The sequence below is a fragment of the Haemaphysalis longicornis genome, unplaced genomic scaffold (genome assembly GCF_048455015.1).
Source record: "Haemaphysalis longicornis isolate Haplotype H1 unplaced genomic scaffold, Haemaphysalis longicornis Haplotype H1 scaffold_2, whole genome shotgun sequence".
NCBI classification, from domain to species: Eukaryota; Metazoa; Arthropoda; class Arachnida; order Ixodida; family Ixodidae; genus Haemaphysalis; species Haemaphysalis longicornis.
The window spans coordinates 249,289,982-249,304,858 of record NW_027526295.1 but is presented as its reverse complement, the minus strand read 5'-3'; the positions used below and the strand labels follow the sequence as shown (position 1 = coordinate 249,304,858).

The 14,877-nt window shown below is 47.3% G+C and overlaps 1 protein-coding gene across 1 annotated transcript in view; it reads left to right on the top strand.

Annotated features, from left to right (window-relative positions):
- Window positions 1–655: 655 nt before the first annotated feature.
- Window positions 656–14,877, top strand: part of LOC144170361 (acetyl-coenzyme A synthetase, cytoplasmic-like) — a 64,346-nt gene continuing 50,124 nt past the window's right edge. The window contains exon 1 of the mRNA XM_077700122.1: window positions 656–1,307. Within this exon, the coding sequence (XP_077556248.1) occupies window positions 970–1,307 (338 nt within the window). The 5' untranslated portion in view covers window positions 656–969. The remainder of the gene's footprint in view (window positions 1,308–14,877) is intronic.

The window sequence follows — 14,877 nt, the reverse complement described above, 5'->3', positions numbered from 1 at the left end:
ATGTACTAAACCGATATAAAAGGTGGGAGAAAATAAAAAAGTACAGAGAGCGGCGTTTTTTTTGTTTGTTTGTTTTCTATCGCAACAGTCCCCGCGCTTTCTGGCGGCTACTCGTAGCGTACGAGCGTCTTCCTTTCCTCCGTATAAATAATCCTCGCCGGCGGCAGCGTTCTTAGGGAAAAAAATAAAACTCCTGCTCGGGAAGCTTCTTTTCTGTCTTATCGGCCACCGAGAGTGATCGAACGTCACTCGCGAGTGTCGCGTAAGCTGCAACGACGAGTAGCTCTTCATTCCTCGCGAAAAGCTACAGTGAACACTCAATCTTGATCAGACCGCTACACAGCGCACGCCGTAAGCGTACGCACCGTGTTCAGCTACGGCATGAGGCGTCGCCAGCTGACAACATCCTCCATGGATCCTGGCATTTAATAACGAGCCTTTTTCCCCGTCTCTCCTTTTTTTTTTTTTTAATTTTTGCCTCGTGCCGCATAATAACAGTGGCCCTCGCCGCGGTTGAGGGCGACACTCCCCTCTCCCCGTGCTGCCGTCCTCCCCCTCATCGGCTGAGCCCGAACCTCCTCCGCTCAGTCCCCCCCCCCCCACCCCCCCCCCCCCCCTGCGAGCTCCGTGACCACAGCTGAACAGCTACACACGGCACGGGGCAGAAAGGAAACAGCTTTTCCAGTGCCGGTCGCTATCACCGGGTGGTGAACACACACGCACGCACCTTCCTCCCCCTCTCGCCCTCGGTGAGGCGCGAGAGTCCGCCGCCCGCTTTTTATCACAGCGCGCAATCCAACACCGGCTCGATTCAGGTCCGCCGCCGCGCGCTCGCACTCCTCGCCACCGACTCCGTTGTACAGAGCTCGGCCGGAGACCCCGGTCGGACGCGAACAGCGTACTCGCACTTTTTTTCCAGACATCACCACCGGCCCGATTATCGCGGCAGCACCGACGTCCTGCACTACCATGAGCATTCATGGGCGGCTTCCGCGGGAGCCCGAGGGTGAGCCGTCGACCGGGGCTGCCGCAGCCCCGCAGCAGCCATACCACGTGTCTTCGATGGCTCAGTACCAGCGCATGTACCGCGAGTCCGTCGAGGACCCGGCCGCCTTTTGGGGAAAGCTAGCGCAGCGCCTGGACTGGAAGGTGGCCCCCAGCGCTGACCGCTTCCTGGCCTACAACTTCGACCCCCGCGCGGGTCCGGTGCGCCTCCTGTGGATGCAGGGCGCCGTGACCAACGCCTGCTACAACACCCTGGACCGGCACGTCCTCGCGGGCAACGGCGACAAGGTGGCCTACTTCTGGTGAGTGTCCTCTCCCCCTACCCTCCTTTCTCCCCGGGTGCCGCCGTCAGTTATCGATCCCCAAGAAACTCCGAGTAGCCTCTTCATGGGCAACGCCGCCGCCTTGTGCGTACCAGGCCTCCAAGAAAGCCGGAAAAGAAAAACAAAGCGAATCTTGAGCAGGGCCTTTCCTCTGGAGGGCGTTGATGCTGAACGAATATTTATTTATTTATTTATTCAGGTTACCCCTAAAAGGGTATTACATAGGGGGGGGGGGTGAAAACAACAAAAAAGCAGTACAAGATACAACTTGAGAACCGCAAGAAAACGCGAACCACGAATACGGGCAGCAATTGCATGGCGTTATACAATAGTTAAAAAAGAGAAACAAAAACAAAAGCAAGAAAAGAAAAGAAAAATTGAGTTAGTCACTGTAGTGCGCATGAGCTCTAACAACTTAGCTGAGTCTTTCTCGGCGGCGATGTGTGCAGGCAAACTGTTCCACTCAACAATAGTGCGCGGGATCAATGACCGTGCGAAACGAAGTGAGCGAGATAGCGGGCGCTTAACTTTATTAGGATGATCACGGCGTGGAAAGATGGAACAAGGCGGTTCAAAAAAACTGTCATGTAATGATGGGGATTTTAAAGTTTGTCGAAAATTGAGAAGCGCATATTTCCGACGAAGGACCAAATCCTCTAGCTCTCTATGAAGGGCCGAATCCTCTATGAACTGCCAGTGGCCGAAGCTGGCTACAGCCACGCGTAACAGGCCGAGGCATTCTGCGCCAGTGTACGAGTTCGCTGATGTTATTATCTGCGACAACGTTGGTGTTTAGCTCCGCTCCCTAAGTTCATTGCCTGTGAGAAAAATGGAACGGACCGAAACCTGTTTACAGCTCCCTAGTACGGCGGTGCAGGCGTTGCCTCCATGCCTTCTCCTTGAGTAGTTTAACAAGTCAGTTTCCGGATGTGCATGTAAGAAACGATCAGATTGGGACGGGATGAAAATTATTGTAAATTAATTTCACTACGTCTGTAATGTGCAAATTGATTTCTAGAATCAAGGCGGAACTAGAGGGAGGGACAAGGAACTATGCCATTATCGGTTAACTAAATAAGGGTTGACAGTACGTTAAAATAAATAAATAAAGATATATGTTCTCAAGATAGAAATGCACCCACGCAACCCCCCTGCCCACAAGCAACTTTTGAAAATGAATGCTGTTCAGGCTTGTTCAATGTTGTAGGAAACAGAACCAAACGCACCGAGATTTTTTTGCCCTAATGGCGACGCAGTCTCAATATGACCTCAAAGATACCAGAGAAAACAAGCCAGTATAAAAATATCATTTAGTATATCTTTGAATAATTTCCGCGAGGAGGTTTCCTTATTATGTGTTTTGGGGTGGTGGCCAAAAAGCTTTCACGAGACCGGTGCGATACCATCGTTGCGGACGCTTAATCCTCTTATTTGACTTCGCAGGGCAGTTATTCTTTTAAAGGATAAACTCGTGCTCAAAAGCGACGTTCGAACAGAGTTTGCGCTATTTGCATAACGGTTTTTTTGCCACAGGGCATCGAATGAATGGAAGGATTAAAGAGAAAAGGAAATTAGACCTACGGGAAACTAGGAAACCATGACAACTTTGAATAAAGGCAGCTACTCAGGGCCATTATTATTCCAATTACGATGTTGACGCGTGTACTTCCCGCTTCCTGCAAATGATCTCCCTGGCACGATGCCGCTGCACGGAAACAAAATAACAGGTGCTCGAATCAAGGCCACTTTACGCAGTGCCGTTGCTTCTTCCTCAAGTTTTGCCTTGCAAATATTTAGCAAATCAGCATTTGTTGTTCAAAGCTGGCCAGCTATAGATGCAGACAATCATAAAATCCCCCGAAACGTTTCACGCCTAAGGCAGTTAGTAAACTTGGAGTCACAAATTTGTCACGGATGAGGCAAGAAGGAAACGGGGAAGGTCCTCCTTGTAAATGTAAATGATGATTGATAATGATTAAGGCGATGATATTGATGATGATTATCGAAAATTATTAGTTTTTGGCATGTCTGCTTGAAATAAGTACAGGAGGGTAGGTGATATAAAACTATATGTAACAGACACATGCACAGCTTCTGACCCGACATTTGTTTTATTTTTATTCAAGGAATCTTGACCTCAGGCACCCTAAATTAAAGTTTCACATCAATTTGGGGCATTCACTTGGTGATGCCACCTAATACCAATTATTACCTGTAACACTTTGAAAGAACGGAGGATTCCTGTCTTCTTTTTTCTCTTTTATTCCAGGGGTGGTATATGGGGAGAGGGGGCGGGGGGGGGGGGTTCCTTATCTAGAAATATCTCGTCTCACAAAGCAGGCTGTATATCTTGACAGAACCCTGTGACTGTACATGGAACTGTTTCTTTATGTGCTTATGGATGTCAAACAGTGCACTCTCCTGAAAACAAATCACTCATCTTATCATTACCGAATCTCTTGTCTAAAATATTTTTTTTTCTTTGTGGATTCCAGTGTCCACTTCTGATCCTACAGTAAAAGCTAAGCAGAAACGGAAGACACGTTCCCCGGCAAGAAAAAATTTAACTAGAAAATTAATAAGAAATAACTGAATTGTGTCGATCTTATATTGATCAGGGGATATACTGTGCCTCAACGTTCCACTCAACGACTGCAAAATAGCTTTGAACTATAACATGGAAACTGATACACGCATAAAATCAGCTAAGTAAAGTCGTAAAACTGCTTGGAAGAAAACCGCAGGGACATTTGGAATATGCGGTGATATAGATAATAATATTAGGGAAGAACCCGTAAAACTAAGCGTACGCTAACACCCGCTGAGGTGTGCGTGTATTAAACAACTCTAATCTAAGTAAAGATATTTATTCTCTCCCCCCTCTCTCCTATAAATCGGCTTACAACTCAATTGTTTCAGTCAGTCAAGTAGTTTAATCAATCAGTCCCCCGTCAATCAATCAATCAGGGTGCAAGCACAGTACAGTCGAACGCAAAATATCTGTGCGTCTACTCTGAACCCTGGCAAAGTGTGACATGCCCGAAGAGTAGCTCATACTCGCGGTGGTGTGTTGGACAATGCATGCTGCTTTCGAAATATATTCCCTGTTTAGCGGAACCAAAATGCTTTAGTTTGTAGTGCGGAAGCAAGCACCAGTACCCTAGCAAACTCGATTCCGGCGCTTGCTTGAACGAAGCCTCCTCTGAACTAAAAAAGTTACCGAGACAAGCGTGAAACCTACGTCCTGTCGGTTACGAAGCCAGCACGTTAATGACTATGCCACGCCGGCTGGCTGTTCTCTATAAGCAAAACGTCGGAAAGTATGTCTGAGTAGCGTATGCACCTTGCATACTCTGCCACTGTGCCTTGCGCGCAATGACACGCGCTCGTGCCGGTGTGAAATAAATATGAAAAGGAAATCGGGATTGTCGCCTGAAACGTCTAAAGAAGAGGTTCGTTGCGCTAGTCCCATGACTACTCACACGACACATATCCACATAAGAGATTGACAGAAAAGGGCGTACCTCGATACCTGCAAGGACATCTGCGTTTAGACACATGCTCAGACGGACATATGACATTTAACCCCGGTCGAACGACATCGGCACTGAGGAGTATCTAATTAGCAAACGGTCAAACAACCGTATGGCAACCCCTAACTAGGTGAAATACGGGATAATTTCATTCAGAAAAAATGACCTTTCGCACAACTTTGAGGTATACGCGCTTATGAGCGCCACCTGTTATGCTGGGTCTGAAAAAAAAAAAAAAAACAAGAAAATGAGAACTGGGCTTCACAGAGCTTGCTATCTTTTCAAGTTACTGTGATTGCGATATACGCTTTGTACAAGCCAGGAACATAGGAGCGCGCGGCCACACACGCGCGCGCGCACACACACACACACACACACACACACACACAGGCGCACGCCCTCACTCCCATGACATTGTTTGCGCCGTACTCCAGTAGATTCCTGCTGTCACACGCTATGACATTCGCCCTGACGTGTTCGTTCGACGTTCGCTTCTGGCCCGTAAGTCTGGACGAGGGCACTCGGCGGGGCTTCAGAGGCAGCCCGTGCGTTGTTCAAAAGAAAAGAACGCCTTTCAATTCATCTGGCTTTCAGGCCTAACGCTTTACGAGCTCTCCATTGGCGAGTGCGATAAGGCCGAGACATGGGAAGCTCCTCTTGTAAGGTTGTAGGAAGCTGCACGCACGACCACTGAGAGCTTGAAACAGCCACTGAACTTCTTTATCTATTCAACCGAATATTTACAGTCCACTACCCTTGAGCTATTTCTCGCTGTACGCATCATGGATTACCAACTAGCCGGCAGTACCCCTCACACGCTTATATTTAGAATTCATTGGAGCTAATGTATACGGGAGCCTAGCTTTCTTAAAGACTTTTTCTGAAATACAAAAACGCATTTATGATCCCCATCGGGCATACATGGTGGTTTCAATGGGACTGACGTCACTTCAACACTCGGACCCAGGACGAACAACTGTCTATTACAGCTGCCGTGCGCTATGCCGCAATAAACGGAATATGTTAGTGATTACCGCGACGAAAGCCGAGTATTCGTGCCGAAACTTCTTTAACCGAAAGGACGATCATGCTTTCCGCAGTCCGTACGTGCTTTTCATGGCTTATTCCCATGTTTTGGGCAGCATCGAAAGGACGTTTGATTACACGACTTTAATTTCTACGCCAGACTGGTGAGATTAGGAACGTAATGATAAGAGCACACCATCACACAAGCACGAGCATCCGGATTATCGCCTACGCACACAGGGATGAAATTACCCAATCATTCACACTGAAGGCAAAAGTGTTGCGCGCAGTGATTGCTTCTGAAGATAACGAATCAACAGTTCGTCTCGTTCAGGGACAAGGGAGGAGGGCCCGGCCATCAACCTATATAATATTAAAGGGCCCTTCTCTGCATCGTTTTGAGGGAACTGGCTGCGCTATCGAAATGCATTCTACAGCATCAGCGGTCAACAAATAGAGGGGGAATAAGCGGCCTCAATGTGGCGCTGAGACTGAGGTAGGCCAATGCCATCAGCTCGCGGATCCTGCGTTCTTGTCGGTAGTCATAGCAACCACGCAGATACGCAGTGCGAGGAAGTTACTACTGCCTCGTCGCATGTCCGTTTTAGCAGAGTCCTTTAATGAATGACTCTGGCTTTACATTCTCACATCTGCGCGGTGTCAGGAAGCCGACGCCGCTGGGTGCGTCAAGCGAGGGTGTAGGCGGCGCTGCGTCGTGCCACGCGGATTCGGTGTGTGGCATCAAATTGTTTGAGAAATTTTGCTTGAATTTGGATGGCTGAGTTAAATTTTGGTCTTAAATGCGCATTTAAGGTATTTGTCGTGGTAAATTTGGGAATCTCTCGCGAGATTCTTAACGTTACCGAAATGCTCAAATTCGGTGTGATATCTTGAAAATGTCTACTGACTGCAGCTGCGGAGAAGGGCTGTTTCCATTGTAGCGCCAGCTTTCATTCCTCGTACAGTGAAACAAATTGAGTCGTAAATAATCAAGGTCTGGTGGTGGCAAAATATTTTTTAATACTTGAACGTTTTGGTACTTGAACGGCTGTCACCAAAATATTTTTTGTGACAGCGAAGTAATTTAAAACGGGGACCTGGTCTACTCGAGCACTCTAAAAGTCGTATGAAGGCTAAACCATCAAAAAAAGCATATCGCCTTAAACAAGTACCAACCAATTGGGTACTGCTATCAGGCCTGTATGGGCAGCATTCATAAGAAAATTGCATAAAAGGATACCGGCAAATACGTCAGTGCCCACAGAACGTTCGACAACGCCGCTTCTGTCCAGCGTGAAGGACAAAGTAGCCGAAGCCGCTCTGTTTTTGCGGTGTCTGAAGGCGCGTTACGCCAGCGAAGCAGATACAAGTGTCAGGACGCCTGCACAGATAACACTCCGAGAGCTCTTTTTTAACCGAAGAGCGAGCTCGGGAAGTAACCCGGGGATGGCTGTTTTCCGCGGATAAAAAAAGAATAACATGAAGGTCGCGTAGCCTTGTAACTTGGGAAGTGTAGCGGATCAGTGGGAGAGGCGCGGAGGAGTATGTGCCGGAATCGAGAGCGTTGACCGCGTGCTTATCTCGCAGTACGCGGCGAGGAGAGATCTCCGGGGAAGCTCTTTCGACGGTCAAGGCGCCGGTTGACACTCGACTCGGCATACTGCGGGGTGTGCCGCCGCAGACCTAAAGCCGTCACAACAGAAGTGGAGCTCGCGCCTACGTGACCACCACGTGACGTGCGCATAGTTGACCTTCGATACGGGATCTGTGGGCTGTTAGCCGCTTTCCGGGTACTCAAACGAGCGTTCAAGTGTCTCTAGGCCTTTCCAACTTTCCGGTAAAGCTTTCCGGGTCTGTTAGGTCACGTTTATGGAGAATCTCTATGAGGATCCTTCGCCAAAGTGGTACGGCAGCAAAACTAAAACGAACCCCTGAATGCAAAATTGTGAGGAGCACATTGCGAGACGCCAGCGTCACTGCCGCCGTAGAAAACAGCCTCCTCGTCGCTTTCATGTTCCGACGCTTGGAATCATTATACTTTGGTGTCGCTGCGTGCACGTATGGATATCATTATATACACAACGCGAACGATCATTAGGCGTACGCTGTGACCGTCGGTTAGGAGTGTTTGATTGCCTCATGGTACAATTTTCCGTTTTTTGAAATTGCCTCTTATTGAAACACGGTCGCATATGCGCAAGTACAAGCTTTGTAAACAAGAACAGCCGGTGGTGTAACGCCCTTGGCACGCATAGCCGCGGGCCAAATACGTCACATCGCTTACCAGCGCTTTTTTTATTTCTTGCATTCGTTCTTCATTACTATCTCTTTTTCTTTCTTTTTTTGGCAGGCAGCAAAACAGGGTCACACAAAATGAACTAAAAAAACCGAAGTATCTTATTTGTACTCTGCTTTACCTTCACTAGTTCTATTGTTTACAAATGAAAAGTTAACATCGACCGTTGCACGCTATTTATTTATTTATTTATTTATTTAGAAGCTAGTGCTGCAGTCGTCGGTGTTTGTCAAGCACTGCTGGCTAAGGTATCGTGAAATAAATATTTCGAAATTTGGTAAACAATACATTTACGCAATGAATGAATGACCGAATCTATCGACGAGGAAATAAAACAAAACTGTATTTCCCGATCGTTGCTACTTAAACTTGAGAACTTTGAGAATTCTTCTGCAACAAATTAGAGCACATTTTGATTGGTAATTACATTACAAATTACTTTACAAGATAGGCAGAGCGAACAAAAACCTGAAAAAAGGGTGAACCTTCTGGTAAACCAAGTGTCGAAGCTTTTTTTTTTTAACCTGTGTATCTAAAGTCCAGCAGAAACACGGTTACCAGCGATTCAATCGTGGTCTTTACAGTCGTACTTTCTTTTTACTGCTCTTGTCAAGGACTCGGCGGGATAACCGGAAGTTTTCGGCTATTCCATTGCTAATAAATCTACGCAGCACTTTGCACGTCGTGCGTAACGCAGTAATAACACAATAAAAACGTAACAATTGCCGCAATTTAGTTACTAAAGGAATTGGTAAAGAAAAATGTACGGGGAATGGGGGGGGGGGGGGGGGGGTGTTGTCTTTACGTGCCCTGGTGACTGCCTGTACTTGAACTGGTGTTGGCGGACTGGGTTAGCCAGTGAAGTGAAAAACCGGTGCATTTTCTTAATACCGTAGGTCTTCCGATTACAATACTGCGATTGCGATGCGGTGTTGTGATTACTAAGGTGTTGCGATTACAATACTCTCAACTACTCCAATATTTTTTTTGTTTTAACATTGTAACCAAGCGGAAAATCACAGAAGTTCTATTATAAAGCAGTCTTCCTAACAGTTCGCAAGAAGCAAGGTCAATATTATTGTAACGGAACTAACTAGTACGCAAACTGAACAGAAACTTCAGTTACTGGACGAAGAACGCTATCGCGGAGCGCTCGTTCGTGCGAGAGCCGAGCGATAAGCGATGGGGGAAAAGCCCACCAAATGGACGCTTGGAATTGAGAAGGCGCGTACTAGATGAAACACGTTAGATAAAATTGAATGGGAAGGACGCACGCCAAGCCAAACAGAGAACATTCACCAATTTTTATTTGAATATTATAACAGTTATTTGCGTATCGGTCGTGTAATCTAGAAACCTTTCGAAGGGAGTATCTTAGCAGCATGCCAAGCCTTGAGGACGAAATAAAAGACAGTTCGGAACAACCCACATCTGTTGAAGAAGTGAAGGCGGCTATAGGTAACTTAAACCCAGGAAAGTTACCCGGCCCAAACGGGGTAAGCGCGGCCTTCTATAAACTTATCAAAGCTGAGGTATCACCTGTTTTGGCGGCAATGTTCAATAAGGCATTCCGACTGAAAACCCTTCCGCCGTTGTACTCATCATCGCACACAGGTTTTATACCAAAAACAGAGGAAACAGAAAAATTAGTCTGTCACGTCGTACCGACCAATAGCATGGACGAACGTAGACTACACGCTCTTATTGATGAAGGCGCTGGCGCAAAGGCCGCAAACTGTAACCACAATCCTCGTCGAACCGCACCAGACGTTCGGCATCAAAGGTCACAACGAACACACACACAGCGAGGTGTGTACTTGAGTGTGGCGACACCACTGGAGATTCTGTCGCCCTTCTTCAGCTTGACATTCAACAGGCATTTGTTTGTGTCTCTCGAGATATTGTGCTCTCTATTTTGAACCATGTCAAAGTGGGAGCCGTCATTAGAGAATGAGTGGTCCTGGCGTACCACAAGTGTACCAAGCTGTTAATTAAAAACAAGTCACTGGGAGTGCCCATTAACGCGCAAAGTTCGGTACGCCAGGGCTGCCCGCTCAGCCCATTGCTTTTTTGCATATACATTGGAATGTTATTTACACGTTAAAATGAATGACCGTATTCAAGGTTTCCGTTTACAAACGTGTAAAGTGAAACTTCTTGCCTATGCCGACGATTTTGCGGTGTTTTGTCACGACAAGGAAAGTGCCGTTCACGTGGTCGAACTCGTGAAACGGTTTAACGTTGTCACAGGAAGCCTGGTGAGCTGGGGAAAGTGTGTCGGGTTCTGGCACGGCGACTGGCCAACAACCTCAGAAATTTTCACCCATATCAATTGGGTAGCTCATCCAGTCAAGTACTTGGGCATTTTACTGGGATAGTGAGCTCTATTGGCGTGCTCAAGATCAAGAGCTGCGCGAGATGGCTGACAAATGGAGGGGCTCTGGTTTATGTTCGCAAGGGAAAACGCATGCAATGTTTTCCTTGCCAGCAAATTCTGGTATGTGATGCAAGTTCTACATTGTTCTCGAGTGGATGTGCAGAAACTTCATCGCCACTAGCAGCGTTAAAACCCTTTTAAAATGACAACGCCAGCCCGGGTTGGGTTGAGGGCATTTTTCAGTTTGGTTTCATACATGGGCTGAACCATGCATGTATTTTGTTGTAAAGTGCAAGCCTGGCAACTAAAACAAATCAATACAGTGACAGTCGGAGAGACGCCGGTTTTAGAACGCGAGGAACCAAGGTTCGATTGGCACTTAGGGACGCGTTTTTTTCTTCCCAATTGGAGGTTTTTCTGTTTGGGTTGGACAACTTACGGGTGGGTTAAACAGCTCCGCTGTTGAAATTGTGCTATGTAAAAATGTTTCGGCATGACGGTGTATACAAGCACAGGCTACAGAGACAGTGGGCTCCTAACACATCGCATTGAATGTATAGACTACCCATAACATAACATGGGATGTGTACGTAAAGCAGAAATTACGGAAATGACAAAAATTCAGGACACTGTTATATACGCACATAGTGCGTAGAGCAATTTCCTTTAACACACGCACGAGTTTTTATTTAATTATACGCGCGACCTGAGTTATACCAATGGCTACAATGAGAAAAACAATGATATACCATATTTGCCATGTGCAGGAAAAACATGGTATCTGCCGTAGATAAAAAATTATCAGATTTAATCTCATCAATCGAAAAAAATATTGCCGAAATTTATTTTGAACATTTCGTCTTCCTCTTGGGACAAGACAAGAAATCCATTTATAAACGGAGCAGTGCTTTCATTCCAGTAACCGCCAAATCGTCCCATCCTTTGCTTCTGATAAAACTTGTTTTTGCGCTTTCACTTCAACGAGAGACTAGCCAAAACATACACATCAATTGACAAAATCGCGAATACAAAACGAGATATATGTGGAGCCGTATTCATTATAAAAGGGGAACAGCGCAAACTCAGACAAGACACAAGAAGAAGGAGGTGACAAACACGAGCGCTGTATTCATTAGGTACAAACTAAAAAATGAGATAAATGACGTCAGTCGCGCTTTCTTCGGCCGCTGCTACAGGAAAAGGCGCAGCTCGGACTTCAGGGATTAATAACGTCGAAGTGCACGAAAAGTCGTTCGGGCCAAATCTGGAACGTTTAATGTTTAATAATCGTTTAAAATCTAGGCACCTGTCCGGTACCGGCGGCTGAATGCTCCAGCGTTGAGGACGAACACTTTGCTTTGCGAAGATACCGAGTAACGTTCATTGAACGCGCAACTCACTCATAATACCGCATATTCAGGTTTAGGGCGAATAAGATACCCCGGATTGGAGCGGCCTTCGTCAAGGTGTTGCCTATGCTCAGGCGATTGTTTGTGGAGGCGGAGCTCTATGCCAGTGCAAACGAATGAGTACAATGCGCGCAGAACGCGAAGCGCGAAGAGGAGATTCGGGACCTGCCTCTCAGCGTCGCTGGTAAAATTTTGGATAGGCGAAAACATAATCTCAGAATAGCTTTGCGGGCAGCAACCCGCTCAGGCGTCTCCGTAGATACGACGTCAGCTTGCCGAGCCCAAGGACGCGGGTTCAATCCCGGCCAGCGGCGGCTGCTTTTCTGATGGAGGCTAAATACGAAAACGCAGTGCGTCTAGACTTCAGATCACTTTAAATATCCCCTGGTAGCATAAATGAGTGAGTGGCGGTCCACTACGTCTCGCCTCGAAGCCTGCAGGTGTAGCTTGGACCCGTAAAACCCCCGGATTTGCGTTTTTACTTTTTTGCAGGTATCCGATTAACTTTGCGAATGAAAATGTCGAAAACGTGATTGCTTTTACCAATGGTTTCATTTCGGAGTTCCATGGCATTTTTACACGTTGAAACACGTCTATAAACCTCTGATCCCAAGTGATTATAGGGGTTTCCACATACATATAATGAGACATCAAGTGTACGCCCTACGGACCACGGTTGCTGCCGTGAGTTTATAGGTCTGAATACTATCAAAGCGACAGGAACGCCTGGCACCAGCAAATTCCACTGCTTTAAATCTACAGCAGGACCCATAGACTTTAGTTGCAGGAAAATACTCCTGTAAATCGCGAACATATTGCCACGACATTATTAGGCCGAAGGCCTATTATCAGAAAAACCACATTGGTGTTAGCGTTGCGGTGACCGAAATATGGTCATGAAATTGGTGGGCCGAACCATTCGTACTGTGGCCGATTACCCACAGGAGCTGTTCCGGTCTGGTTGGTTTGCACACATTCACGAAACAAAACACAGCTGACCGGGACGTAGTCCAAAGGAGTGTTCGGAACTGCTGCGTGTTGCCGGCCGGCAGTTCCATCGTGATTGGCAACGGGAACGGCTGTGTTGCGTTCGACGGCACTCACTCCATCTCCCCCGAGTTTCCGCTGCTGCTGTGCCGAGCCCTCGCCCCGTCTCCCCACCTCCATTGCAGCGCTGACGCCACAATCCCTTTCCCGCCGCAGCTGAGCCACGTCCATTCAGTTTTATTTTCTCTCTCTCCCTCTCACTTTCGATTTATGAGTGCGTACTGTCCCTCTACGCCTACAAGGGAACGCCAAACAGCTTCGCTGCGAGAATACGTCCTCAAGCACGTGCGTCCCAAGACTCAGGCGCGTCCAAGCACGTTTAAGCACGTCCAAGCACGTCCTCAAGCACGTCCTCAAGACTCAGAAATAAAACTCAGGGAAAAGTAGACGGTGCCTTCATGGGAAATACCGCCCAGGCTTGCCTGCTTAGAGAAAGAACACGGTTCGACTGCCGTTTCCCTCGGCAACACCTGTTTCCGGTTAGGTTGCCTTCGGTGATAGCACACGGTTGAGCGCAGCAGCGGTAGATCTGCCACTTGCGAAGTGCGTGTGCTAAAAGAAGGAAATACCAGTGACGCCGCAGTCGTATGTGGCATATTCCGTTTCGATATAGGTACAACAGGCCGGGCTCTTCCACTGTGATGCAGAACGTTAGGCCGCACTCGGCGCCTACATCGACACAAAGGATACCAAACCGCCTTTACTTGCGAAAGGAATTAGTATAACCAAGCCAAGATAATGTTTTACAGGAAAAAAAAAAAAAGATAAACGCGGGTCTTGAAAATCTGACGCTGCTAGGGCTCGAACGTATGCTATTCGCGCCGAAGCCCGTGATTCCACCCATCAGGCTACTGCGTCCCAACAGTGAGGTTGTTCTAGCAGTTGCTCAAAACTACAGAAAGAGCGTTATAAGTGAACAAGTAGGTGGTGCTAAGTGCGTACTGGAAGTGGTGGGCTCGCACCCAACGGAATATCGGTCGCATGTTCGACCCGTGATTGCTCACCGTGCTGTAATACATATAGAAACATCACTGGAAAAAATATCAGGCACGTGACCATAAGGCTCTCGCATTCCTGCACGTAAACAGTTCGTGTTTGTACTGAATTTTTATTACCGCCACCAAATTTCCTCGTACCGCTAACGTCGCACGCCCAGCGTTTATAGCTGCTGGCGCAAACAAGGAAGAAGTTGAAGTGCGGATGTTATCCTGGTTATCTGAATGGTGCCTTCCCGTCACCTCGAGGTTACTAAAACCGCCCTTCGCTGACGTGTGCATCATTTAAATAGGCAACTTCGCAAGTCCCGCTTGGCGCAATCAGCCTTGCGTTCTTACTGCAACTGGGACAAGTCTGTCAGCCACTACTCATTACTCTTGACATCAGCTCCTTTAGCTGCCGTATCACAGTCTGGGGGCTGTCATCTCAATGCCAGCACTTCGTTCATTCGTTGCTTCCGAGGCGGTCATTTGCCGCCGGGATGTATATGCCCGGCGCTCCTGAGCTTCAGTAGGCATTCCAGTGAGCTTCCGCTGCATTTGTTTTCTATTATTCTTCAACATATTAAATTTCTTTTTTGTTTATTCCGCTCTACTCGATCTCGTTTATTTTTCTTGGCTTCAAAAGAATTTCCACACCGATTTCACATTATCTCTAAGCTGTCCCGTAGACAGTGAAAAATATCCTTTTTCTTGCTGCAATGGTTGGTCGACGGGGTAGAAGCCATTTTTCAAACATGATGACGATTGCCATCATGATCATCATCCCCATCATAAAAAGTGATCGGAGGGAAAACGAAGGAGAAGTTGGTTGCATGCTGAGACCGGTGGTCGCAGCTGGATTCTGGGCACGGGTGCACCTTGTA